The sequence below is a fragment of the Sorex fumeus genome, unplaced genomic scaffold (genome assembly GCF_029834395.1).
Source record: "Sorex fumeus unplaced genomic scaffold, SorFum_2.1 ptg000045l, whole genome shotgun sequence".
Classification (NCBI taxonomy): Eukaryota; Metazoa; Chordata; class Mammalia; order Eulipotyphla; family Soricidae; genus Sorex; species Sorex fumeus.
In genome coordinates this window covers 16,051,097-16,077,072 of record NW_026606102.1, presented here as the reverse complement: position 1 = coordinate 16,077,072, position 25,976 = coordinate 16,051,097, and the positions used below count along the sequence as shown (strand labels likewise).

Genomic DNA, 25,976 nt, shown 5'->3' with positions numbered 1-25,976 from the left:
AAATTTTCCATGACTATTGGCATTTACTATCTAATCATGAAGTTTCTTTTTCAGTAATTGAGAGACAGATCATTGCTATGTTTAAAGAGAAACCACTAGGCTGGGATGTAGCTCCATTGCAGAGTGCTTGCCTTTCATGTATGTGTGAGATATTGGGTTCAATCCTAGTATTTCAAAAATAGATGGAAAGATGCTCCAGTGGTTAAGTCACATATCTTGCATGAAGTTAACGCCAGCTTGGTCTCCAGCACCATCTAGTCCCCTGATCACCATTAGCGTAGTTCAGAAAAACCCTGGGACCGCAGCACCTGAGAAGCACTGCAGCCTTGGACCCTCATATTGATCCTGGCTGTTTGGCAGAGAATCACCAGCAGGGGCCCTGCTGAGCACTGTTTGGAAGGCCAAAACAATTAAAATAATAAATATATATTTTTTTTAGAAAGAAACCACTGCTCTCAATATAATAAATATGTTGATGGTAAACTTTATTATAAACCATATAAGAATATAAGCTTATTGAGGGCAGACACCCTCACCTTCAGATTTGCTTCAAGAAATTAGTACTCAATAAATACTAGATTTTCATTAGGACGCAATTTGTAGTGCTTAGATTTGCTCTCTGAAGAAAAACTGTAACATCTGTGTTGCCAGTTCTGGTTTACACATTAAGCAGAGGAAGCACATGCTTACATCACCAGCAAAGTCAGAGTTAAAAACAACTTCCTTTTAAAAATGTATTTTTTTTTCTTTTTGGATCACACCCAGCGATGCATAGGGGTTATTCCTGGCTCATGCACTTAGGAATTACTCGGTGGTGTTCAGGAGTCCAGATGGGATGCTGGGAATTGAACCCAGGTCAGCCGCATGTAAGGCAAACGCCCTACCCGCTGTGCTATCGCTCCAGTCCCTAAAAGTGTAGTATTAAGTAAAAAGGTAATATTTCAGCAAAAGCACTTAGTCATAATGGAAAAAGTCTGGGAAGGAGATTAAACACAGGCCTAAGGCACTTGCCTTGCATGGGTAGTACCTGATTAGATCCCTGGCTTTGCATATTGTCCTTTGAGCACCACTAGAGGTCTCTCCTGAACAGAGAGCCCCTGAGCAACTCTCTTCTGGATATGGTTCAAATACAAAAAAATTGATGAGAAAAACTTGAAGGAACTTCTTTACACTTTAGACCTTATATTTCATTTTTTATTATAGATGCAGTGTGATAGGGGAAAGAGCAACATTCTCAGTGTTTACATTCTCCAGAAATCTTAATTTAGTTCTATGTGCACTTTAAATTACCATAAATTTCATGTACTAAGTATAAAGCATTTTATTTCATAAAAATTATACAACTATAAACCTATACCTTCTCCACCATTTACACAAGTTCATTCTTCCTCTTTTAATGTCTTCTCATGAAAACCTAACTTCTAGAAAGTAGTTCTCATAAATTGGACTTAAGCCAGTATCTCTTATCAGTCAACACTGCTATTATTATCATTATGCCCTCCAGCTGTACTAAAAGATTACATAGTAATTATATTATTTATGGAATTTACTGGCATAAAGGGAATATTCACATGTTCTATATGAAATGTCTAAATATATGTAAGAAGTTAATTTCTTGTTTTGAACTTGATGATTGATTCACAACTGAAGTATAATTACCAAAGAGCTTGGAGGTTGTGCTGTTCCCGACCCCCCACCTCCCCCCCCCCGCAGTAATTTGGGTAAAACATTGCCAGATTCTTCCAGCTTCAACTCTCTCTGCATGACTATCCAGTTGTTTTTGGTGTGTTTTGTTGCTTTACTCCCAGTATAATTACAGGAGCTAGGTACAACTGTTCCTTGAGGGTACACTTGCTAGAGGACAGCAGTAGTTGGACCTATTTTCTTTTTTCCACTTGGTTTCATTTTGACTACTGATTGCAGAGAGCAACAGTGTGGGGTGTTTTAAGAGCATATAATATAGAAAGTAGTTGTTAATCTCACATAGCTATGAGGTCAAAAGTACAAAGAGAATTGTCCGGGACAATTGAGGTCAACAATTAGGGAAGGCAATTCTTTAGACAAAACTCAGCCCCCATGAAAAAGCCGTACCTAAGCGGGAATTTTGAGGACAAAACTTTAAAACTGTCAGAAAATCCCTGCCAAAATCTATTTAACGTTTTACTTTAAAGTTCGTAGCTTGGGGGCCGGAATGATAGTACAGTAGATAAGGCAACTGCCTTGCACGCTGCCGACCAGGGTTCGATCCCCGGCGTTCCATATGGTGCCCGAGCCCGCCAAGAAGAAACCCTGAGTGCAGAGCCAAGCGTTAGCCCTGAGCATCACCGGGGCTGGCCCAAAAACAAACACAAAATCAGTTTCTTCGCTTTTCTTTCTCCCCTTTCCCGAAGAAATGGAATGTTTCGGGTGGCCACTCCCATTCCAGTTTACCTACGCTGTCATAAGTTTTTGTAAAGCTCAGTCCGTGGAAGACTTGCAGTCTCGGTAGCGGCCGTTGTCAGCTGCGGGGTGGGGGAGGGTGAAGGCCCCCAGGCACCCCCGCGGCCCTGGGAGCACGTCCGGCAGGTGCGAAGCCGAGGCCCGGGGCCGAGCGGCGGAGGCCGCGCGCCCACCGCGCGCGCCCGCTAGGCCTGGGCGCCCGAACTCGGACCGCTCGGCGGCCGGGAGCGCGAGGCGGGCCGGCCTGCCCGCCGCGGCGGCCGGGGAAGGACCCGCTGCGCCTCCGCCCGCGCTCCGCCTTCCAGCTGCCAGCGCCGTCGGCTCCGAGGCCCAGCGGCTCGGCAACCATTTTCGCGAATGGTGGCGCGCCCCTTCCCGCCCCACCCCGCGCGGCTCGTCGCGGAGCCCGGGCCGGCCGGCGGACGAGGCCGAGCCCCGCGGCCCGGGCCGCACGCGCTTCAGCCGGGGCCTGGCAGCCGGCGCCGGGCGGCGGGGCGCGGGCGCGGGGAGGCGGGAGGAAAGGGCGCGGAGCCGCGGGGCGGGGCGGGCCGAGCGCCGGCGCGAGCGCGAGCGCCGCCAGGGCGGGGGGCGGGGCGGGGGCGGCGCCCGGCCTTCCCGCTCCCGCGGCGCCGCAACTCGGCCGTGCCTCCTTAAAACTCTGCCGTTAAAATGGGGGCGGGTTTTTCAACTCAAAAAGCGCTCAATTTTTTTTTCAAAAAAAGCTGATGAGGTCGGGGGAAAAAGGGGAGAAGAAACCGGCACCGTCTCTGCAGCGGCAACAGAAACGGCAGTTGCTGGAGAGCAGAGCAAGAAAGGGAGGGAAAGAAAACAAGCAAAAAGGGGGACAACTCGCAAGCTGTCTGCGGAGGCAAAAGGACCGGCGATTTTTGGGGGGGACCAGCTACAAAAGAAACTGTCACCTGGAGCGCTGCGGCTCGGAAGGAAGCGGGACTGCCCTGCTGACTCCAGGACACAGCTGGCTGGCGGCCGCTGCCCACCGGGCAGCAGTCTGGGGGCACAGGCCGGGGGTCGCAAGAGGTGGGTGAAGTGGCATTGGCTGCCGAAGCCGCCGGGCTCTCGCCGAGGGGAAGACTGGACTGGCTGCGCCCTGCGACTGCGCCCGCTCCTCGGACCCGGGACTCGGCCTGCGCTTCCTGGGACCCTCCCGATCTCCGGAGGGTCTCAGAAAACCGGGAAGGAAGCCACAGGCGGCGGCGGCGGCTCGGGGATCGACCACAGTCGGAAGTCTTGGCTGGCTGGATCGTAGGCGGGAAGTTCCAGCGAGCTGCCCGGTGCCACCGCGATGCTGCCGCCCGCTGCCCCAGCAGTCCGGGGCCTCTAGACACCCCCCGCTGCGCCGGGCCCCTTCGTCTCGCTGCTAGGAGGCCCGGGACCCGGTGGGGCCGGCATGACCGGCTTGCCCAGGGCCCGCCGAGCGCCCGGCGGTCTCCGGAGACGCGCGCCGAGCCTGGCTCCCACGGCCTCTGAGGCTCGGCGGGGCTGCGGCAGCCGGGCGGGCGAACCCCGGAGCCTTCCCGCGCAGCGTTAGCCCGGGGCGGGCAGGGACGCAGAGAAAGGCGCCTCCCGAGAAGCCGAGGCCACCGAGGAGTCCTGAGCACCGGTCGCTGGAGGGACGCGGAACTGTACTCCTGTGAGCCTTCGGCGCTCTTCTCTAACCCCCCCAGCACGTCAGCATCCAGCCCCCGCGGCGCGCTCCCCGCGAGGAGGACTCCGGACTACCCCTCGGTGGACGGATGGAGACCGAGCCCCTCCGAGGACCTGCCCTGCAGTTGTGGCTCGCGCGACTCCAGTCGCCGCCGTGAACCAGGGTGGGTTAATGACTTTACTTGCCCCAACTGTCTTTCCTTCGCGCGGTCTTTTCTGCCCCCTCTGGTCCCTTAAAGCTCCGGACGCTTGCCGAGCAGAGGTCTGTAGCGCAGGGACGTGACAGATCCGCCTGCATTTTTGGTCCAGAGCGATCTACCAGGAGTATTTGTGCGCCCCTGGGTCGCTGCTGAGTCCTTCGGATTCTTCATAGGGGTTAAAGCTAAAAAGCGAGAAGCGGAGCCCCTCGCCAATGGCTCAGTTTTGCTGAATAATCACGTGTGAATCGAGGGGCGGGCTTTTGGCAGGCTGGTCTTACTAGTATTTACTACCAAGCTCTACTCCAGATTAACCATCCCAGTCCTTCTGTCAGTTTCCGATGCCATCATGCAGCCCGGTTAGGAGAAAAGGAAAGGGGAGGAAGAAAAACAACTAATCCATCTTTTCCCGATCGTCAGGACCCTAAAGAATGGCCGAGCCTTGGGGGAACGAGTTGGCGTCCGCAGCTGCCAGGGGGGACCTAGAGCAACTCACTAGTTTGTTGCAAAATAATGTAAACGTCAATGCACAAAATGGATTTGGAAGGACTGCGCTGCAGGTTGGTATCCAGAGAGGTGGGGAAAACAGGTCAACATTGTTGCTTACGTGACCTAGATTTCAAAATAACAGCTTTTAAGCTTTCTAGGGTACAAGATTTCACTGTCTTTAAACCTAGTTGGTTGCCATATTTTATATCTTTAAGTGGATCCAGCTCCCCAAAATGACGTACTTTGAGAAAAATCGTCAAATCCAATAACATCCTCCATGTCAAGTGGGTTTCAGGTTTGGTCTTACTTTTGGAAATGTTTTTTTTGTGTGACGGTGGTGGGGATTTTTAAGTAGTCTTAGTAGCGCGGAGGAGTTTTGCTTTGTTGCTGGTTTTTTTTAGATGGCTCTGTAAACATTATGATTATTATTTGAAGCAAAACTCTGCTATTAGTGGTTTCCGTACTTTGCTCCAGTAATTTACTTTAGCGTTAATTTTCTTGACTACTGGCTAGGGTGTTTTTCCTTCAACTGCTTCTAGCTTTGACAAACGACCTTTCCTCGTTTGGAATGGGTGGCCTGGGCTTGGGGACAGGATGTACATTTCACAGTTAATGTAATAAAAACCCACCCATTCAGGACTGAGAAGGAATAAAAAGTTAAATTTTCTAATCAGAGCCCTCAGCTTGTAGTGTTTTTGTCTCTGTGGCCATGCCATGGTATGTTCTAATTTTTAGTAATTAGATTTACAAGCAACAATTGAAGCATACCCAGCTGCCAAGTATTGTACTATTTTTTTCCTCCTCTGAGCTCTATCATGTAATTTAGTTGAAGACCTAGAAAAAGAAAAATGGCAAAGTATTCTGAAGTATTTGCTTTATGAGATTTCTGGTGATATTCTTATGAGCTATTCTTGTTCGGAAACGCAACACTCAAAGCTGTTTTTGTAAGTCCACTAGGGGAGAGGGTGTTTAGAGTACTTTTGTTTTGTTACTTACAATTAAAAATTAATTGGCAAGCAATATACTATTAACAGACCTTGTCCATAATATCTGTGCATTTTCAATCACAATACACCAATCTTGCAAAAGGAAGCTTATTCATAGGTTTAAATTTTTATCTTGTTACTCCAGGTAGATTAAATGGAGAAAAGATTGGTTTCTTTTCTTGTCCTCCCTGAGGTTTTTCAACAGGTTTAGTGATGATACAAATTTAATAATTAAAATTTTTTCTTTTAAGAACTCAAAATATATAAATCTCACAAAGAATGAGCTACTTCTCTCACAAAGAATAAGATCTTACAGGATTTTTGACGAACAGGAAAACTGGGAGAGTTAATACTTCAAAAAGAAGTTTTGTCATACATTTTTAATACAACTCTTGAGATTTTGTTTATATTAAACATACTTATCTAGATACTAACACATACTTATTGTGACTTAATACTATTACTAGTATATACATGTATATATGTAATGAAACACAAACAAGAGTCTCAAGGCTTATTTTCAGTATGTATAATCCTGTGTCACGTTTCCTCATAACTTAAGAGAGAACTTTCTTTCAAAGTAATTTCCAATATAATTATTTTACATGAACAGATAGCAGGTTTTTTTCAACAAATTATGTTCATTTAACTCAAATACAAAAGCTTTTCTCCTCTACCTTGTACAAGCTTTTCAATCAAGATTATATCAAGGGCCTTATTCGGACATTAGCTTTGCAAATATCCAAGGTGTGCCTCTTATTTTTTCCAGCCTAGGTTGTTTTTGCCAGCCTAGATTGTAACTGAAACTTTGGAGGAATGTTTTTGTGACAAATATCTGATTGTGTTCATTTTTAATATCCCAAAAGCATACTTCCTTGACGTTCTTGAAAAATTATGCATAATTTTTACCCACCACCCCAGATTAAGGGCTAAAAGTCAGCACTGTTTTATCAATAGGGAAATTTAATATCCTTGCCATGTTTATAATTTTCATTTATAAAATGTTATGCTTTCTAAATATATTTCATTGTTATTTAATTTGTGATTTTAAAATGTTCTAAAGAAATGGGTCATCCTTGTTTTTTCCAATGTATTATAACTTATTAAACAAATATTTGTGTCTTTATTAGGCAAACTGCTTATAATAGATTGAGGTTATTTGAATATATCTACACATAAGTGAAATCAGTTAAGATGCTAAAATTTTGAAGTTTGCAACGAGACTTTTTCATAACTAGATGTATGTTATAATCTCATGCTTCTTTACAAGATATTTTATAATTATGAGACCCTAATAGAGGCCTCTTATTACAGTGAAATATATTAAAACAACAACAGATAAATCTTAGCTATGCTATTATTTGTACTTTCGTAAGAAATTTTGATACATTTTGGCATTTAAAATATTGGCAATTTACAAATAGTTATTTCTAAATTCTTGGTAAATACTGCAAAATGAACTAACATGAGATCATCAATAGATTATTAAATGGATTTAAACCAGAAGACAAAGCTGCCCATGGGTCAAATATACAGTAAATATCTTACTCTCTCATTTTTTTCTCACTTGATTCAGGTACTTAAAACTTTAAGGAACAGTAAGTAATATAACAGAATGCCTGTTTCATTCTTTTCAAGAATAACTTCCATAAGATATTTCATATAAAATAAATGGCTTTTTAAATTCAGTTTTAGATTATCAATATAATAAAGTAGAACTGTTGCTCATTTAATGTTTTAATAATTAGTAACACTTAAATTTTCCAAGTGAAGTATTCTAAACACTGACTATACTTAGGAGCAAATATCAAATAACTTGCAAAAACTTTTGTTTTCACATGACATTTGGATATTTGGGCCTCTATTTGGAGCCAACATTGTGAAAATTAATCATTTAAGAAAACACTAGGTCTGAATTTTTAATAGATTGCTTTAACATGAGGTGATAAGATCTGATGTGTGGAACTCTTCCTTGGAGGTCTAAAGAAACTCTTTTTTTAAAAATAGATATTCATAAAATAAATTTTATCCACAATTGATTTCCAAAATTAATATCACAGATCCATTTATGAGCATGAACAAGCAAATAGAATAAAGTTCATATTTACATCTCAAGTTCCATTTATTTTAATAAATGCATGAAGTAGACAACTCTTTATGGGAGATGGAGAACTGATTTGTCAGTGAATTTTGCACAAATTGGACTAATTCTCTTTCTTTTTCAATTTATCCTATTTTCTTCTACTTTTACCCTCCAGTACTTTCTTTTCCCAAACGTCATATCGGTCCTCTCTTCTACCAAAAAGTCAGTTAAGGGAGAGCTGTCTATTTAAAAAAAAAAAAATTTATTTATTTTTTTTTTTGGTAACAGGAGCTCTTGAAGAATTCTACTATTTTTTACTTTGTTTCTAGGTTATGAAACTCGGAAACCCTGAAATTGCCAGGAGACTACTACTTAGAGGTGCTAATCCCGATCTGAAAGATGGAACAGGTTTCGCTGTTATTCATGATGCGGCCAGAGCAGGTTTCCTGGACACTTTACAGACTTTGCTGGAGTTTCAAGCTGACGTTAACATCGAGGATAATGAAGGGAACCTGCCCCTGCACTTGGCTGCCAAAGAAGGCCACCTCCCCGTGGTGGAGTTCCTTATGAAGCACACAGCCAGCAAAGTGGGGCATCGGAATCATCAGGGGGACACCGCCTGTGACTTGGCCAGGCTCTACCGCAGGAATGAGGTCGTTAGTCTGATGGAGGGAAACCAGGTGGAGGGAGCCGCGAATCTGTCCTAAATGTGGGGGGTGGGGGGAGGCTCTCCCATACAGTCTTCTATTTTGTCAGTAATTAGTTTGGGTTAATATTTGTTCAAACTCGGTTTTGTCCTATTTTAGCAGCTAGTTAAATCCTCTGAGACTGCTAAATGGAAATCCTACTACAAGTTGATGAATATATTTAAGCAGCATCTTTTTCACCTGCAAAATCCTGATTTCTAACATGTAATTGCAAATAGCTTTTACTTTCTTCTGAATATTTTATCCTGTCTTTTTCTGTCTTTTCCTTGCCAGTCTCAATACCCAATTCAAGACCCAACTTGGAGATCTTGGTTTTAAAATGGTTTGCCTTCATGCTTATATAGCCCAATTAAAACATTTTTTTCAAAACAGGACTTTTTTCCCTTTCTTCTGTGATTTCCTCTCCATAACACCCATAGAATTTGCGACCTTCTCAGGAGAATCATACAAAAGTTCATGTCTTAAATCTGGACATTTAAAAAGTGGACCAGTTGCAACAATAAGCATTCTATTAATAATTAAGTTACTCTTTTCTTTGTCTGCTCATGATTTTATTTTGTGCCTAGTGGTTATGCTTTAAAAAAATTAAGAACATTTTAGATATCAAATCTGAAATCATTTCAATGTGAATTATATAATGTGCAATCTTCTCTCTTTTTTTGTTAACTTGCGCAACTGAAAGACAAGTTTCAGAAGTCGTGATCTGAAAACAAATATATACCTTTTTTAGAAAGTCATTTTAAAAGAAAAGAGCTATTAAAGATGCTTCCCTTTTTAAAATCACAAAATGAAACCATTGGTACCAAGGCACACTAAAGCACAGCACTTGTTTTTTGCTCTCCTTTCAATTAGAAATGTAAAATTATAGATTAAAATATAATTCAAATGCCAATTTTAGGGGATATAAGTCCCATCAAGAATATGTAATATTACACATAAGGGTAAAAACTAACTTAGGGACTAAAATAACAAGTTTATGCACTTTCAGAATAAGTGGGCTACTCTTACATACTAGGTATCTACAAAACATTTTAGTGAAAATAAAATGCTTTAAGGTTAGGTTCAGCTTACATTTTAAAAATTGAGTGAAGTGCACAGGTTACCAAGAGAATTTTTAAACTGTATTATTCCATATTTTAAAAAGGTTTTCAGAAAAAAACTTCAGTTTCCATTTATAAATTTGTAAATGCTTTTTCATCTCCCACATGAACAAAAATGCTTTATGTCAAAGTTCACTCCTACCTCATAAACTCCCTATCGTTAGTCCAAAAATGAACAAACTACTTCCAGGATTTACTGAAGCCAGACATGTTTCTGATACCTGCCCTAACAAGGACCAGAATGACTGTAATCAAGTAGTTTTCAATAATTTATTTTTCACAATAGCACTAAATAATATAGAAAAACATTTAATCCTTTTTATTTGGTGCTAAGTTTCACCTTCAGTGTAAGAAACAAGATTTCATCTTCTGCCATCTGTAGTTACTGAGTAAATTTGTTTTTGACAGATTTGAAACTTAGAACACTTAAAGTTTAGGGGGAGCGTAGAAATTGAGATGCTTCTGAAGGAAAAGGTGTGTTTTGGGTTTCAATGCTAAAATCAATATATAGAATGTACTGAGTAAATATTTTCTAAACAAGAGACTATTGCTAAAAAATCAAAACATTTCTTGCAACTGTAAAGATGGACGTTTCTGAATTTCAAGTCTGATATAATTAATTTTCAGTATCTGCCAACTCTGCATTAAACTTATTCTTTTGAAATTTCAAATATAAGGAATAGAATGTTCATATAATGATATAGACAAGTGTATCTACAGTAACTTTGTTTTCAGGGAGTTGAAGCACAGTAAAGAGGAGTCCCATCACTCTATCAGCCTGAAATTTGGTGGGCACTGAAATATTACCTTTCTCTGGCTCTTCTCAGGAAATGACTGAGCTAACTAATCTAAGTATTTTAGAAATGAGTTTTGTGGTCCTCTCTAGGAACTATGAAAAACCCTATTCAAAAATCTCGACAATATGACAATATTCACGAAGGCTTTTGAATATGTGGAAATGTGTAGAATGGGAAGCAACTGTGGTGGAGTTTAAGGGGGTCTAATTTACAGTTAGCGGAGGTGGGTGAAGGTCTGAATTTATTCGGATGCAAAGTAGAGATACAAGTGCTGGTGACAGAGTGTCCAGAGGCCCAGGGAATGATGCCAGGGAACGGATGGAGGAAACTAGGAAGAGAAGTGCTCTCAAATTCAGTTCTTCACCAGGTCCGCATCCACAACGGGAAACTCAAGCTCAGCCTTTGCCCAGGGATTTGAACTGGGTTTAAATCTGGGGTAGGGGAAAGCACTAATAGGACCTTAATCCACGTTCTGGTCCGGAGTTACTAAGCAAATTGCAGTTTAATGTAGTCTGGTAGTCAACAGTTTTCTAACGGATACAGAGCATCTCATAATGTGCTGAGCTCCTACAAACACCGCCCTGAGTGCCCAATAAATACGATAAGAATTCTTTCCCGGGAAAGCAATTCAATTTGTAATTATAAATTTATCTTATCGTCTTGATCAAACGAACGTTGTGGAACGGAGTAGTTTCGAAATCTCAGTTCCCAAAAAGGTGCTTTCGGCTGCTGCCTGGGCAGAAACGGTCCTTGAGCCAGCGCAGGCAGCCCCAGCGCTCGCAGCCTTGCTAACTGCCCTCAGAGACCTGGTGACGAGGGAAAGTCCCCTCCACGTCTCCGGGGAGTGCTTTGATTTCACTCCGCAATTCCAAAAAGCAGACCCACGCAGGGACCTAGAGACAGGCAGGAGACCATCCTCCAGTCTGCGCCGGCCGGCTCTGTCCACGAGCAACCCAAGTCCTCCACAAAGGGACTGCAAAGACATCTTCTGTCTCTTCAAAACCCTCGGGACCAAAACTTCACCTCGCGGCTCCCAAGAGAGGCAGCGAGAGCCCGAGCTCCCTCTGGGCGCGCTAGAAAGCCCGAGGTGGGGGTGGGGAGCTTCGAAAACCGTTAGCTCGCGATTTTTTTTTTTTGCTCCCTCCCTCTCGCTAGTCTTTTCTCTTCCTGTCCAAATATTTCAAATCTCCGCGCCTTAAATAACAGTCTCCTTTTCTCTAGTTAGTTTCTGCGGCAGATTTGGCCGCCCGCTGGCCTCTGCCCCCCAGCGGGCCGGGGCGTCTCGGGACAGCCTGCAGCCGGCCGGCGCTGCCCCCCACCCCCACCCCCGCCCAGCCGGTGCGGCCCGGAGCGCGCCCGCCCGCCCGCCCGCGCCACGGCCCCCTCGGACCGCGGCCTCGCCTGACCCGGCTCTTCCCGCACCGGAGCCGCCTGAGGCCGCCCCGCGCCGGGACTCCTGTCAGCCTCGCAGCTCCACCTCCCTCCCCGGACTTTGGAGCCTCGCCCCGTGGGGCGAGGGAGCGCCGCCGTCCAGGAGCCGCGGATAGGCCGCGGAGCCGAGGGAGCCCGGACAGAGGCCGGCGACCGGAGCCGGCCCAACCCCCAGCCGGCGGGTAACCTCGGAGGCGCCCCGAGAGTGAGTGTGTGCTCGGGAGAGCCAGTGCGCGGCGCGGCGCGGCGCGGCGCGGAGGGCGGAGGGGGGCGGGGGCGGGGTGCGGAGCGGGCCCGGGCGCCTCCCGGCCGCGACCGCGGCTCCCGGGCCGCCCGACCCCCGGCTCTCGGTCGGCCGGCCCCGGGGAGGCAGCGATCCTCCCAGCGGACGGCCCCGACGACCTGGCACTGAGGCCGGGGGCCCGAGGGCGAGGGCGTCGCGGGAGTCGGGGCCCGCGGGCGGGCGGGCGGGCGCCTGCCCTCAGCGGAGGTGAGCTGGCGGCGGGGCGCGGCGGCTGGAGCGGCTCCCTGCCCGCGGCCGGTGCCAGCACTGCTGCTCCGCCCCCGTGACAGCTGAGCAGAGCCGGGCTCCGAGCCCCGCGCCCAGCTGCGGCTCCTCGGACTTCTCCGCGCCCGGACGGCCGATTCGGGAAGTCGCGCTAAGCTGCGGTACCCCCTGTGATTCGCAGGCGCCCCGGGAGCCAACACGCACGTTCTTTCGGAAAGACCCTCGTCGGGAAAGAACCCAGCCCTGCGCGTCCGCCGGGACCTCTGGTGAACCCGGGCGAGCAAAAGCACCTCCAAGGGGTCGTCTCGGTTCTTCAACAGGAAGATCTGAATCTTCAGCGAGTGTGGCCCTTCAGCGATGCTTCAAAGGCATCAAAGCAGATCGGGATGTTGCATTAGTGAATGAAGGTTCCAGTTTTTTTTTTTTTTTAATGTTTTGCCATCTGCTGTCATGGTCGTTGTGCGAGCTTCAGGTGTTAGGACGTGGATTTGGAATTTTCTCTTTTGCCCTTAATCCCCAAAGACATGAAATAACTTCATGGTAACACACCAGGCGAGCGAGCAAAAGTTAAGCTAGACACCAGGGCACCTGCAAAAGCACCAGTGGAACTCATATATTTTGCGTGTTGAGCTCTAAAATGGCTTCTGAACCTTCCAGAGGTAACATCAAGAGGAAGGCTCCGAGGAGAGTTGGTTTTTTTTTAAACTACACAGATATGATTACACTCCAGCTGTGATTATTACATTCCACCTTCTCTCTCCAAAACCCGCATCCTCATTGATCAAGGAAGAATTTTTGTATAGGCCTATTCACTAATCTGCATACAGTCTTTGACTCTTTCCCCAGGCACATCCACAACCCACCAAAACGGAAGGAAATAAAAGGCCCCCACAACCCCCCTCCTCTTTTCCCAGATCAGTTGTTTTGGGAGGAGGTGGAGTAAAAAACAAACAACAACAAAAACATTCCTCACTTAATTACAGGTTACTTAACCTCAGGAAAAAATCCTACATATGTGAGTCAATGATAGGATGAATTTTCTAGGATTTCAAATGATTCAATTGGTACAATTAAAGTGGTATCTTTTAACATTAAAATAATGGAGCAGTTCTGGAATGAGTAGGTAAGAAGCTATTAAATCTCTGGTGAAATTTTGAAGAAACGTCTGTTCTTATTTCTGTTTCATCAGTTACAATAGTTACCAAGAAAAAATTGGTTATCTTGACCATATAGAGCAATATCATGCGGACTGATTTTCTTTGTGAAATGCCTTAGTTTTTCTGATTAATAATGGAACATTGGAAATGTACATATCAGCAAAACTGGCAGTCTATTTTAATGTCAAATTTTTAATTTGGAAAAATAAACCAAATCATCACAGTCATATTAGAACACAGTCCAGTCTACTGTCTCTTCCAAATGTACCATTTGTACAACTCGCTTGTAAAGAAGTCTCTCCTGAACTTAAATTTTATGTCTTGGAAACCTGATTTCCTTCTGTAAAAAATAATATTTGGATATTAAGGAGTAGTCTATAATCTGTTCTATATACAGTCAATGTATAACATCTCCACTTAAATCTGCAAGAGCTATTGGCAAAAATAGGTTTTGTTACATAATTTTCTCCACCCATATATTTTTACTAAGAAATGACATTTCTCAATGATGCAGCAGCTTTTTGAACATTATTTACTAATTCAAGTACTTCAAACCAAAACTACACAGGCCATGTAAAAAAATACCATACATTTCATTGTCAAAGTTTGGAAAATATATAAATATATATTCATATTTGAAAAGCCTAGAATAATTAATTTGCAAATATATAGTTGTAGTATGATGCTTATTAAAAGTTTAAATGTATATATTAGAAAAGCATATTCATTGAATAGATAAAATTACTAGATTAAGCAGCATATGGTGATTAAGAGCCATTTTTTTCCTTTCTAAATAAGAAATAGCCATTTTTCCTATCTAAGTCCTCAAATCAGTGATAGAAGGTAATATGATATGATCTTCAACCATAAAATACCACAATAATCATCTTGAGATATAAAATTAATTCATGTTTTATAGTACTTCAGTGTAAATTAAAACAGTGTTTTTTTTTAAAATAAATTGTAATATACCATCACTTATATATTTGGTGTCTCCATCTTTTACTTTTTCAGTTTACTTTTTAAAATTTTTAGCCTTCTTATTTTAGTTAATAAAAATCAATTACAGGAAGAGAATTTTTATTCTTTTCTATTGCTACTTCGTCAGCTATTATTTCTCTATTCACAAAGTTATTTTGGCTCAAATATCAAATTTGTGATGCTAAAATGTAATTATTCCAATTTATTAATATTTATTATAGACCTATAAGAGAAGATGTATTCATCTATATTTTATTTAAAGCAAAACCAAGACAAATATAAAATCAAGCAAAAATATGGATAGAGGCTGTAATAAGTGTGTAAGTTTTCAATATAAATTACTTGAAGTATTAAAAAATATTTAATATTTTGACATCATTTCTAGGTTTCTTGCTCATATTTTCAGTATGAGATAAAATTGAGGAAACATTTATTTTCTGTATTTTGGAAAATAATATATTTTAACTTGCCATCTTGAAATAAGAATAATTGCTTTTTGAGAATAACAGTTTTAATTAATTAAAAAGCTAATTAAAACACAGAATGATATGCCAGATCCCAAATTTTGTTTTTAGTGCAATTCACACTTCCAAATTACATATTTAAATTTTAGTATATTTTCTTTCATAGTAAAATTTTACTCTTGGTAAAAATTACCAAAATTTTCAGGTTAAGCAAAATATTGGTATAAAGCATATGGTTGGTAAATAGAAATAAAAAGTGTTGGTCCTATCATATGTGAGTATTTTTTTGTGTAAATGTGTGTTACATATTTCTTATTAAATCTCTGAACTGAATAGCAAATAGATTTTAAAACTAATACTACAATTACTTCATATTTCCATTTTCAAAATAAACATTTTGATTTGCTATAGAAATAGAAGTTGATTTTTTACATCTATATGTGGTCATTTTTATTAATAATTTAGAAAAACAGAAATAAAGGTCTTAGAAGTGAAAGCAGTGATGCAGGTTTGAGCTCTAGCTAGGTTACTGTTTTCAGTTCTGATCATGAAATAAATGTATATGAGAGCCACATAATATCCACATTAATATACTTTTTGCAATATTTGAAATAGGATTGTAATAGAGACAAAAGGAGAATAGCATTTTAAATATCTTAAGTAGTTAAGTGTGTATGCAAATTAATATCAGTTACAGAATGAGCAATCTGTTAAAGAATTTAAAAATCAAGGACAATACAGACCAGTAAAAGCAAAGCAAAGAAAAATTTTCAAAAGCAAGGCAATGAAAAAATTTTTTTTCATTACATCACCAGAGGAAATATAAACAAATTGATTTTCTTGGTAGGGATAGTTTTACAATTTCCAGTGTCCTGTCATTTCCTTGCTATAGGGCCTTTAAAACACAATGCTAAAAAACAACCACTTACATTTTATGGTCATCTTTTTAATTATCTATGTAAAATGTTTTACTTAAATACAACAGAAAGATATTTTGTCCAAAAATAGCAAGTTTAGTACCATTCTGTAAGGCTGAGTGGATACAGTTGAACATCTGGACTAAACTTAGGGGCTATTTAATGTGAAGTTGGAACAGGGCCATATTGGAGAGAGTTCTGAACTGACTGAATACTGACTAATTTGCTTAAGAAGGATCAAAATGGCTCTGAGCTAGTATTAATTGCCTGCAGTTGTTTAAATACACCATGTACCTACTTAGGCAAGTAATTTTATACAGACAGTTAAAAGAAAAGAATTATCTTTTGCATCCATTAGGACATCACAAATGTAGGGGGATATTAATGTAGTGATATAAAATATAACTACATAATAACATCAGCTGAAGAGAAATTATTACTTTAAAATTCTTAAAAACTTACTAACCATGTTTTAAGCATTTAAAATACAGTTTTTAAGCTCATGAATGACTATCACCTATAAAATATACAACATATGCTAACATTATTATCTGATTTTATTTTATTTTATTTTTTACTTTTTGGGTCACACCCAGCGATGCACAGGAGTTACTCCTGGTTCATGCACTCAGGAATTACTCCTGGGGGTGCTCGGGGGACCATATGGGATGCTGGGAATCAAACCTAGGTCGGCTGCGTGCAAGGCAAATGCCCTACCCGCTGTGCTATTGCTCCAGCCCTATTATCTGATTTTAAAAATTGCCACAAAAAGTATATCACAGCACCTTTTAATTTATCATATTCTATTGAAAAATCACATCATGGTGAAGTAACTATATGCATCAAAATCATAAAGATTAATATGATTGTAAATATTTGATCAAAACTAGTAATACATCATATCTAGGATCAGCAAAATAAAATTCTCTTACCAACATATAATAAGAATTTTAAAGATTTGTTTATTCAAGGAACTGTTCTGTCTGAAGTTATGAGGTTGAATATCTGGGAATTTTTTTGTGATACTTTTTTTTTATCTTTTATGGTACCAGGCATTGAGCTCAGTGCCTCACACATGCAAGGCATGTTCTACCACTGAAGTATATCCCCAGCCTTTTAGTGGCACTTTTGTCTTCTATGAACAAGTAAGTTATATTCAGAATCAATGTAAGATTAACTTAACATTTCTAAAGTAAAATAAGATTTTTATATCATTGTTATGAGTTTAAATATATAGAATTTAAAATAAACCTCTTGCCAGAATATTTCAGCAGGTTGGAGCACATGCTTTGCATACAGGAAGCTAAGAGCAACCTCTTGACACAGAGCTGGAAGTAGCCCTTGAAAAAAAGAGCTCTGTAGGGCCATTGTGATGTTTCTCTTTATTCAGCAAAAAACAAACTCAAGAAAAATCAAATTAAAACATAACATTCAAGTTTTAAAATAGCAACGATATTAAGCCAACCAACAGAAAATTTGTCTCACATCAAAACCCATTAATTTGGGAGTAAAGTAGCAAGATAAAAATATTTAACTCCCCTTCTAATAGATTAGAATATTACTGGTTTCTTCTTCAGTGTCCTAGGAAATGAATTCTAACTGAATATTTAGGAAAGGGATTTGAACATCCTCAAAAAATATGTGGGTCTCTTTGATTCCAGGCACTACATATGGTCCCTTATACACCACCAAGAGTGAACCCTGAGCACAGAGCCAGAGTCACTGAGCACTATAAGACATGACCCCAAACCACCACCTACAAAATATGTGGTTCTGTATTCAGAAATTATGATAGCGATTGCTCTGAGAGGATTCCCTGAAAACATTATAATGTAGCTATAAATGTGCTGCACATAGAGAGTGCTCAAAAAAATCTTGCTTGCTGGATTTTATTGAATTCTGTAGTCATACAGTAGGCTTAAGAGTATTGCATATATACTTAAAACAGAAGATGCTTTCATAGATGTTTCCTTTTGATACTTCTAAATCTATTTATATTAATTTAGCTTACATTTCAGTAAGGAAAGAAGAGAAAAGAAATACAAACATGCTAACAATCCAATATTTATTTTGTATCTGTACTTTACTGCTAACTTAATATTCACCCTCATGAATTGGACTTTTAAAAAAATTTTATTTTATTTTGATAAAGTTGTTCACAATGATTTATGACATTCAATATTCCAACACCAATCCCACAACAATTAAACCCTCCCACCAGCATTATTTTGAAATTTCCCAACCACTACCCAAGCCTGCCCTAATAGCAGGCCCTAAATAATTTATTTTGTATTACTTGTTGGGAAAAATTTGCTAAAAATGATTAAAAAAATTTCCTTATAAAAAAGTGTGTGAAGATCATTGTATTTCACGTTGGAGTCATTAAGCCTTTCTATAAGAAATCACTAACATGTTTTATGTTGAGCCTTGTGTGCTAATATTTTCTTTTTTTTCCTTTTTTTTAAATTCAATAACCTCGAGATACAGTTACAAAGTTTTCATGTTCGAGATTCAGCCATACAATGATCGAACACCCATCCCCCACCAGTGCACACTCTCCACCACCAGTGTCCCCAGTACATCCCCCTCCTCCCCCAGCCATCCCAGTCCTCACCTTGCCTCCATGGCAGGCAGTTTCCCCAATACTCTCTCTACTTTTGGGCATTATGTTTTGCTCGAATTTTCCCACCACCATTCAAGCCTGCCTGCCAGGGGCAGTTGCTAGATCATTTATTGTCCATTGCTCATTTTGAATATCATGGGTGCTGGGGCCATGGGCTTCTGGAATCCTAGGTTGTAAATGGTTGGGTTCCAGAGACATTTCTGTAGGGCACTAATCCATCTGGGGATTCAATTGGACCAGGGATGTTGGTGCACTAAGATGAGGCCTAGAGGCGCATTATGGGTATGACAGCCAGGCCAATGAGTGGGTGGGGAGCCAGGGAGGGCATACAATGATTGAACACCCATCCCCCACCAGTGCACACTCTCCACCACCAGTGTCCCCAGCCTGGCACATCTGCTGCCATGTGGCATGGAGATTTAGTCCTGGAACCCGCATATCTGGGCCTTGCTTGTAGAAGCTCTTGGTCACCAGGATTCCATCTGGAGTAGCTGGAGAGACTGCACCCGTATGCTAATATTTTCTTAATCGAGATTGGTTGCTTTCTACTTTACATCCCATCCAGTGTGGTGTGCTGCTCCTGGCACATCAGTGTTGTAGAGTATGCCACGACTGCAGTCTCCAGGAATTCTAAAATTTTAAATAGGGTGATATAGCTGAAGCTAAATTTTTTAACTAGATGGTGACTTTGGGGTCTGGAGGCATCTCTGCAGCTTGTTGATGTTTTCCCAAGATTTATTTATGAGTCTCGAATCATGGGCAGTTAATGAATTTGTATGACGCCAGAGACATGAACTGGACTTTTTACTCCCATTTTGCAAATCAGGAAATTCAGATTAATAATACTGAGTAACTTTCCCATTATCACAGGCTGACAACTGAGCGTAAATATACAAACTGGGAGTATAGTCACTTGGAAATTTGGATTACAAAACTGAAAAAAAAAAAAGAACATGCAAGGAGCCAGAGAAATAATACAGGGGTTAAGCTGCATGCCTTGCACACATTTGAGCCCATTCAATTCCAGCACCACACATGGTCCCCTGGTCACTCATGCTAGGAGTGACCTCTGAACACAGAGCCAGGAATAAGCCTTGAGCACCACTGGGTGTGGCTCCCAAACCAAATAAAATATAAAAAATTCAACTTTTTAAATGGGAACTTATGCTCTCCACTAGGTGTGACCCAGAAAGAAAATACCAAGCAAGGGGTGGGGATGGGGGGCCAGATGGAGGACAAGATGAGGTAACTAGAAGTAGCATAAGAACATTAATGGAGGGTCATGGGTACTTTGGAGGTGATGAGATATGATAACTGTGTACACCAAAACCACGTAAACATGTGGCATAAACTATAATAAAATGGTTAGTTAAAAAAGATATGAACTCATGTATCTGCTACTGCATTATGGCCAGATGGAAAGTGCTTAAATTGGAGTGGCGGGGCACACTCAGTGGTGCTCACATTCCCAGCTCAGAGCTCGGAAGATTATGTAGCACCAGCGATTGATGGAACCCAGGCATTGAATCCTGAGACTAAACCATCCCTCTGGCATGAAGAACATGTGCTCAGCCCCTTGTGCTATCTCTCTGGCACCTACCAGATTGTGTTTCTTTATTAGGGGCCACATCTAGTAGTGCTCAGGCCACTAGGGGCACACTTGAGCTCCATGCCTGACACTACATGAAAAAAATTATCAGAAAATGACAGCAAATCAATTTGCTTAATCATATTAAAAACTCATCATTTAGTCACTTTAAAGGTTAATAATCTTGGGACTAATTATATCTGAGCCCACACCTGTAAAATGGATTAATGACACCTAATTTACCATTTTATTGTAAATATTATATGAAATGTGTCATACTGTTTATGGTACCCTATAAGCCTTTAATTGTTTTATTTTTGGGCCATACCTGTTGGTACTCAGGGCTTACTGATCTACATTTCTTCACAGATTGCATTAATTAGGACTAATGTTTATTAGGGGCTAGAGCGATAGCACAGCAGTAGGGCATTTGCCTTGCACGCAGCCGGTCAGGCCAACCCGAGTTCGATTCCTCTGCCCCTCTCGGAAATCCCGGCAAGCTACCGAGAGTATCTCACCCGCACAGCAAAGCCTGGCAAGCTACCTATGACGTATTTGATATGCCAAGTAGAGTAACAAGTCTCACAATGGAGACATTACTGGTGCCCACTCAAGCAAATCGATGAACAATGGGAGGACAGTGCTACAGTGCTAATGTTTATTAATAAATTATTTCATAGTTTAGTGTAAGATTTCCAGAAATTAGATTTAGTTAATTAATCAGAAAAAAAATCCCTCTTAGGTGACCATAAGTTATCCAAATAACCTGTCTAAATAATTTGTCCCATTAGTCATTTTGTGGTCCAAAACCAAAACAAAACAGAAAAAAACAAAACCTCATTTATAAAGCCAGACTCTAGAAAGGGTAGTAACCTCAGGGAAAAACTGAAAGACTTAAGACTTTAATTTTTTTGTACTAATTTTTAAAATAATAGGCTTTTGTTTAAGTATTATTGAGTTGTGAGTGTCTTAGTATATTCTAGATAGAATTTTTGTTTGCTTGGGGGCTACATGCAGCGGAGCTTAGGGTTTTCTTTTGGCTCTGTACTCAGGGACCCTGGTAGTGCTCAGGGAACTTATGTGGTGACAGAACTTGAATGGGGGTTGGCCATGTGCAAGGCAACCATTTTAACACCTTTACTATCTTTCTGGCTAGGTACAGTTTGTTTTTTATTATTAGATACACGTTTTGTAAATATTGTCTCTCGGTCTTCAGCTTGTCTTTTTTGTTTGTCTTGAGGCTACACCCAGCAGTGCTTGGGACCACTGCTAATTCTATGCTCTGTAGTCACTCCAGGTGGGTTCAAGCACTAAACATGCAGCTGACCCAGGGCAAACCTGGGTCAGCTGCATCCAAGGCAAGTGTCCAAACTGCTGTACTATTTTTCTGGTTCCTGCAACTTGTCTTTTTCATATAACCAAGACTTTTGTCTGTTTGGGTTTTTTGGTTTTGTTTTTGGGCTACACCCAGACGTGCTCAGGGGTTACTCCTATTTCTGTGCTTATAAATTATTCCTGATGGTAATTGGGGGACTGACTGTATTCAAGACAAAATGCCCACCTGCTGTACTATTGCTCCAGTCAAGTTTTGAAGAAAAAATTTATATTTACTGTAAAGGTTTCTTGCCCATGCGCCAGGCTGTCTTCACCGGGGCCCTTTGGAGGGGGTGGGTTGAGTTTCCCTCCCTGCCCCAAGCAGAGCCCTGGGCAGCTGAAGACCTCTGGAACCCAGCCACAGCCATGCTCAAGGCCACTCTCCACACGCTCAAACAAGTCTCACGCATGAAGGAACCGGCAGAGGAACCCAGGTGCGTGCGTCCAAGGGCTGAGATCTCAAGCCTGCTCGGATGAGGACTGGGCCTCCTCCACCCAGATTCCTAGTTATCCAGTAGCTAGGCAGTCACACCCACAAATTGCCCCCAACGCCATGAAGTCCCATCAACGACCAAGATCCAGAGACTATAAAACAAAGCACCAGGAAGTGCACAACCATGTATGCGGCCACACATCCTCTTACAGTCTAGTTCTCCTTCTTGGAGAACCCGGCAAGCTACCGAGAATATCCTGCCTGCATGGAAGAGCTTGGAAAGCTCCCGTGGTAAGCTCCCATGGTGTATTTGATATGCCAAAAACAGTAACAGTGATGTGTCTCATTCCCCTCACCCTGAAAGAACCTCCAACGCGGCACCATTGGGAAGGACGAGTAAGGAGACGCTGCTAAAATCTCAGGACCAGAACGAATGCAGATGTTACTAGTGCCTGCTCAAGCAAATCAATGAATAATGGGATGACAGTGATACAGTGGTAAAGGTAAAGGTAAAGGCCCTCCCGTTGTTCATCGATTTGCTCGAGCGGGCCCAGTAACGTCTCCATTGGAGACTTTGTTGTTACTGTGTCTGGCATATCGAATACATCACGGGTGGCTTGCCAGGCTCTGCTGTGAGGGCGAGATACTCTCGGTAGCTTGCTGGGCTCTCCGAGAGGGGCGGAGGAATCGAACTCAGGCCGGTCATGTTGGCTGCGTGCAAGGCAAACGCCCTACCGCTGTGCTATCGCTCCAGCCTTAGTGATACAGTGATACTGTAAAATTAGTCATTTTTCCCTTTGCAGTGCATACTTTGTGTGAACCAATAAATCTTTGCCCAGAATAGGGAAATGTAAAAAAGAGTCAGGGAATTAAAGTTCTTTCCCTATGTGCTTTAGCTAAGAGTTTCACAGATTTAAAATGTACATTTATACCTATGATTCATTTCAAGTAATTTTTTTTTATGTATGGTGTGAGGTAGGTGTTGAAGGTTCCTCTTTCTTGCATGTGTATATCCAGATGTTCCAGGATTATTTCTTAATATTACTATACTTTTTGGGGGGTTTTGGGGGACAACACCTGGCAGTGCTCAAAGGCAATTATGACGGATGTCCAGGAGTCAATATATTTCAGAGTCAATCAAGTCCTAAATATTAGGAGCATAGCATTAATGGTCTTTCTGTATTTAAGTGAAGAACATAGTAAATATATGATATGTTTATATGGAAATAGAAAAACAAGTAATTCATTACAAGTACAAAATACAGAGTCACCAGAAGGTTTCACTTTATAAGTTCCCAAGCCTGACTTGGGGAACTTAGTAGTTTACAATGAGAGGTGAAGTACAAAGGAAAGGTTAAAGATAAATTCACAGTGGGTGGGGGGAAGTTAGGGGTACTCATAAGAGCATTGTAAGTTACTCTGAAGTGAGAAAAAGGGGTAATTCACTGATGAAGCCTAAAACACTTAGGGTTAATATCCAACAATAGTAAACATGCCTTCCATTTATAAGGTACTGGATTTGATTCTGGACATCCATGGCCTCTTTAGCACCACTGGTCAGCTTTCAGGCAGAACATGGCAGGGAAAGGTCTAGGGAACAAACCATCACTGTGGAAAAATCTAGTGATAATATATATATATATATATATACACACACACATAGAAACACATTATAAAATAAAATATTATATTATATATAATAACATGGGCTGGAGCGATAGCACAGCGGTAGGGCATTTGCCTTGCACGCAACCGGCCTGGCCAAGCTGGGTTCAATTTGTCTGCCCCTCTCGGAGAGCCCGGCAAGCTACCGAGAGTATCTTGCCAGCCTGGCAAACTACCCGTGACGTATTCGATATGCCAAACACAGTAACAACAAGTCTCACGATGGCGATGTTACTGGGCCCGCTTGAGCAAATCAATAAATAATGGGAGGATCGTGACCGTGACCATGGTGAGAAACAACAGTTTTCACAATTTTTTTCTACAGAATATTTTTTGATTATCTTGTCAGCCATTTAATGTTAACAAGCAATATAAAATGAATTATTGTGGGCCTGCTATGGTGGCGGACTTGAGGGGTGGTTGGGAAAAATAAAGACAATGGTGGAGGGAAAGTAACAGTGCTGGTGGGAATGGTGTTGGAATACTGAATGACTTAACAAGCCATCATGAATAACTTTGTATACCATAGTGTTTAAATAAAATCGGAAATTAAAAAAGAAAAGTGATAGGGATGGACTGGAGAGATAGCTTGAAAAGCAAGTGCACATGCTTTGTGTGTGGGAGGCCCAGGTTCAAACTCATCACAACATGGTCCTGAGTGCTACCAGGTGTGTCCCCCCCCCCCACCACCACCAAAAAGTATTATAGGAATTATTCACTTGCAAGCTTTGTGAGGCAGAAAGTGGCTTGTGATCATGTTGATTAACATTCTATATCTAGTGGAAGTTAATGAATCAATGAGCAAATAATGGAATTTAAGTAATAGGGAATCCAGTTATTAAGGAGCAGAGCCTATGAAATCATTGTTTTTATTCTCTTTTTTTCCTCTTTTGTTTTTTTTTTTGTTTCACACCCAGTGGTGCTCAGGGACTTATTATAACTCTGTTCTTAGTCACTTCCACTTGTGCTTGGGGAATTATGTGGTATCAGGAACTTTACACAGCCCTCCTGCCTGTGAAGTACGTGCTCTAGTTCTGTTGAATTATCTTTCTATTCCCTATGGAATACTTCTCTCACACTAATGCTGAGTGTCAAAGATGGAAAATGGGGTCTATAAAATGAATTATGCTTCTTATGTTTTTTTTTGTGAATGATAACAAAAAAAAGTGATAGTGAATAAGCTTAATGTATTGATCAGTGTAGGAAGACTTGAGAGGTCTACAATTTTTATTTATTTTTTTATGTAGGAATAATGCTATTTATTCAGCCACTGATTAGGCTGATTGAATTGTGCATGAACTCCATCTTACTTTTCCCCCCCCATTTTTTATAATTTTATTTATTGAATCACCGTGAGAGCAGTTACAGAGTTTTTGGGTTTAAGTCTCAGTCATACAATGAAACACCTGTACCTTCACCAGTGCCCATTATCCACCACCAAAATCCCCAGTATACCCCCATCCCACACCCTCCCCCTACCTGTGGGGCAGATGATTTCCAAATTATTCTCTCTCTACTTTGATTACATACAACATTTTGACACCACACCCACCATTATTATTTGGGATTTTACCCCAACACTCAGATCTGCTGAAAAGGCAACAGTAGACAATTAGTTTTCTATTGCTGGTTATGAATAATATATGATGTCGCGTGGCTGCAGTAGTGACTGTGCAAATTTGAAATTCCGAAATTTTAACAATTAAATATGGAGGGATTTCTGCCCAAACCTGCTGGGTTCCAAGATTTGCTCCTGAGTCTCTGGGATCATGGCTGTTAAGCAGCTTGATCAGGAGCCAGAGAAGCCATTCGTGGGCGATGACTTGGGGTCTCGCTGGGGTGGGGAGGACAGGACCAGCTCCACCCCCATCCCTTGAGGGCCAAAATGTCTCGTCACTGCGGGCCCAAACCTGACTGTTCAATGACCTCTGGAGGATGATGGCCACCAAGCCGCCAGAGGGAAGCAGGCAGAGGGACAACACCCTTTCCCCCCGTGGGGTGACCCGGCGACAGTAACCTACTGCATGATCCAGACGCATTTCTGCCAAAAGCTGCTGGGTTTCGAGATTTGTTTCTGAGTCTCTGGGATCATGGCCGTTAAGCAGCTTGATGAGGAGCCAGAGAGGCCATTCATAGGCGATGACTTGGGGTCTCATTGGGGTGGGGAGGACAGCACTGGCTCCACCCCCATCCCATGAGGCCCTGCGTGTCTCATCACTGCAGGCTCAAACCTGACTGTTCAGTGACCTCTGGAGGATGGCGGCCACCAAGCCGCCAGGAGGAATAGGCCAAGGCACGAAACCTACTCCTACCTGGGTTGGCCCAGCACTGGTAACCTACTGCAGGGACTGGAGGCATTTCTGCCAAAAGCC

General features: G+C 42.0%; 1 protein-coding gene across 3 annotated transcripts in view; it reads left to right on the top strand.

Annotated features, from left to right (window-relative positions):
- The first annotated feature begins 3,670 nt into the window (after positions 1–3,670).
- CDKN2C (cyclin dependent kinase inhibitor 2C) overlaps positions 3,671–25,976 on the top strand; it is a 78,034-nt gene continuing 55,728 nt past the window's right edge. Inside the window, exons 1-3 of one of the 3 annotated variants that reach the window (XM_056122366.1) lie at positions 3,671–4,268; positions 4,722–4,861; positions 8,189–9,042. In XM_056122366.1, the coding sequence (XP_055978341.1) occupies positions 4,733–4,861; positions 8,189–8,566 (507 nt within the window). In that variant the 5' untranslated portion in view covers positions 3,671–4,268; positions 4,722–4,732 and the 3' untranslated portion in view covers positions 8,567–9,042. Of the gene's footprint in view, positions 4,269–4,542; positions 4,862–8,188; positions 9,043–25,976 lie in introns of those variants that run through there. The other 2 variants (XM_056122364.1, XM_056122363.1) reach the window with 2 other exon arrangements.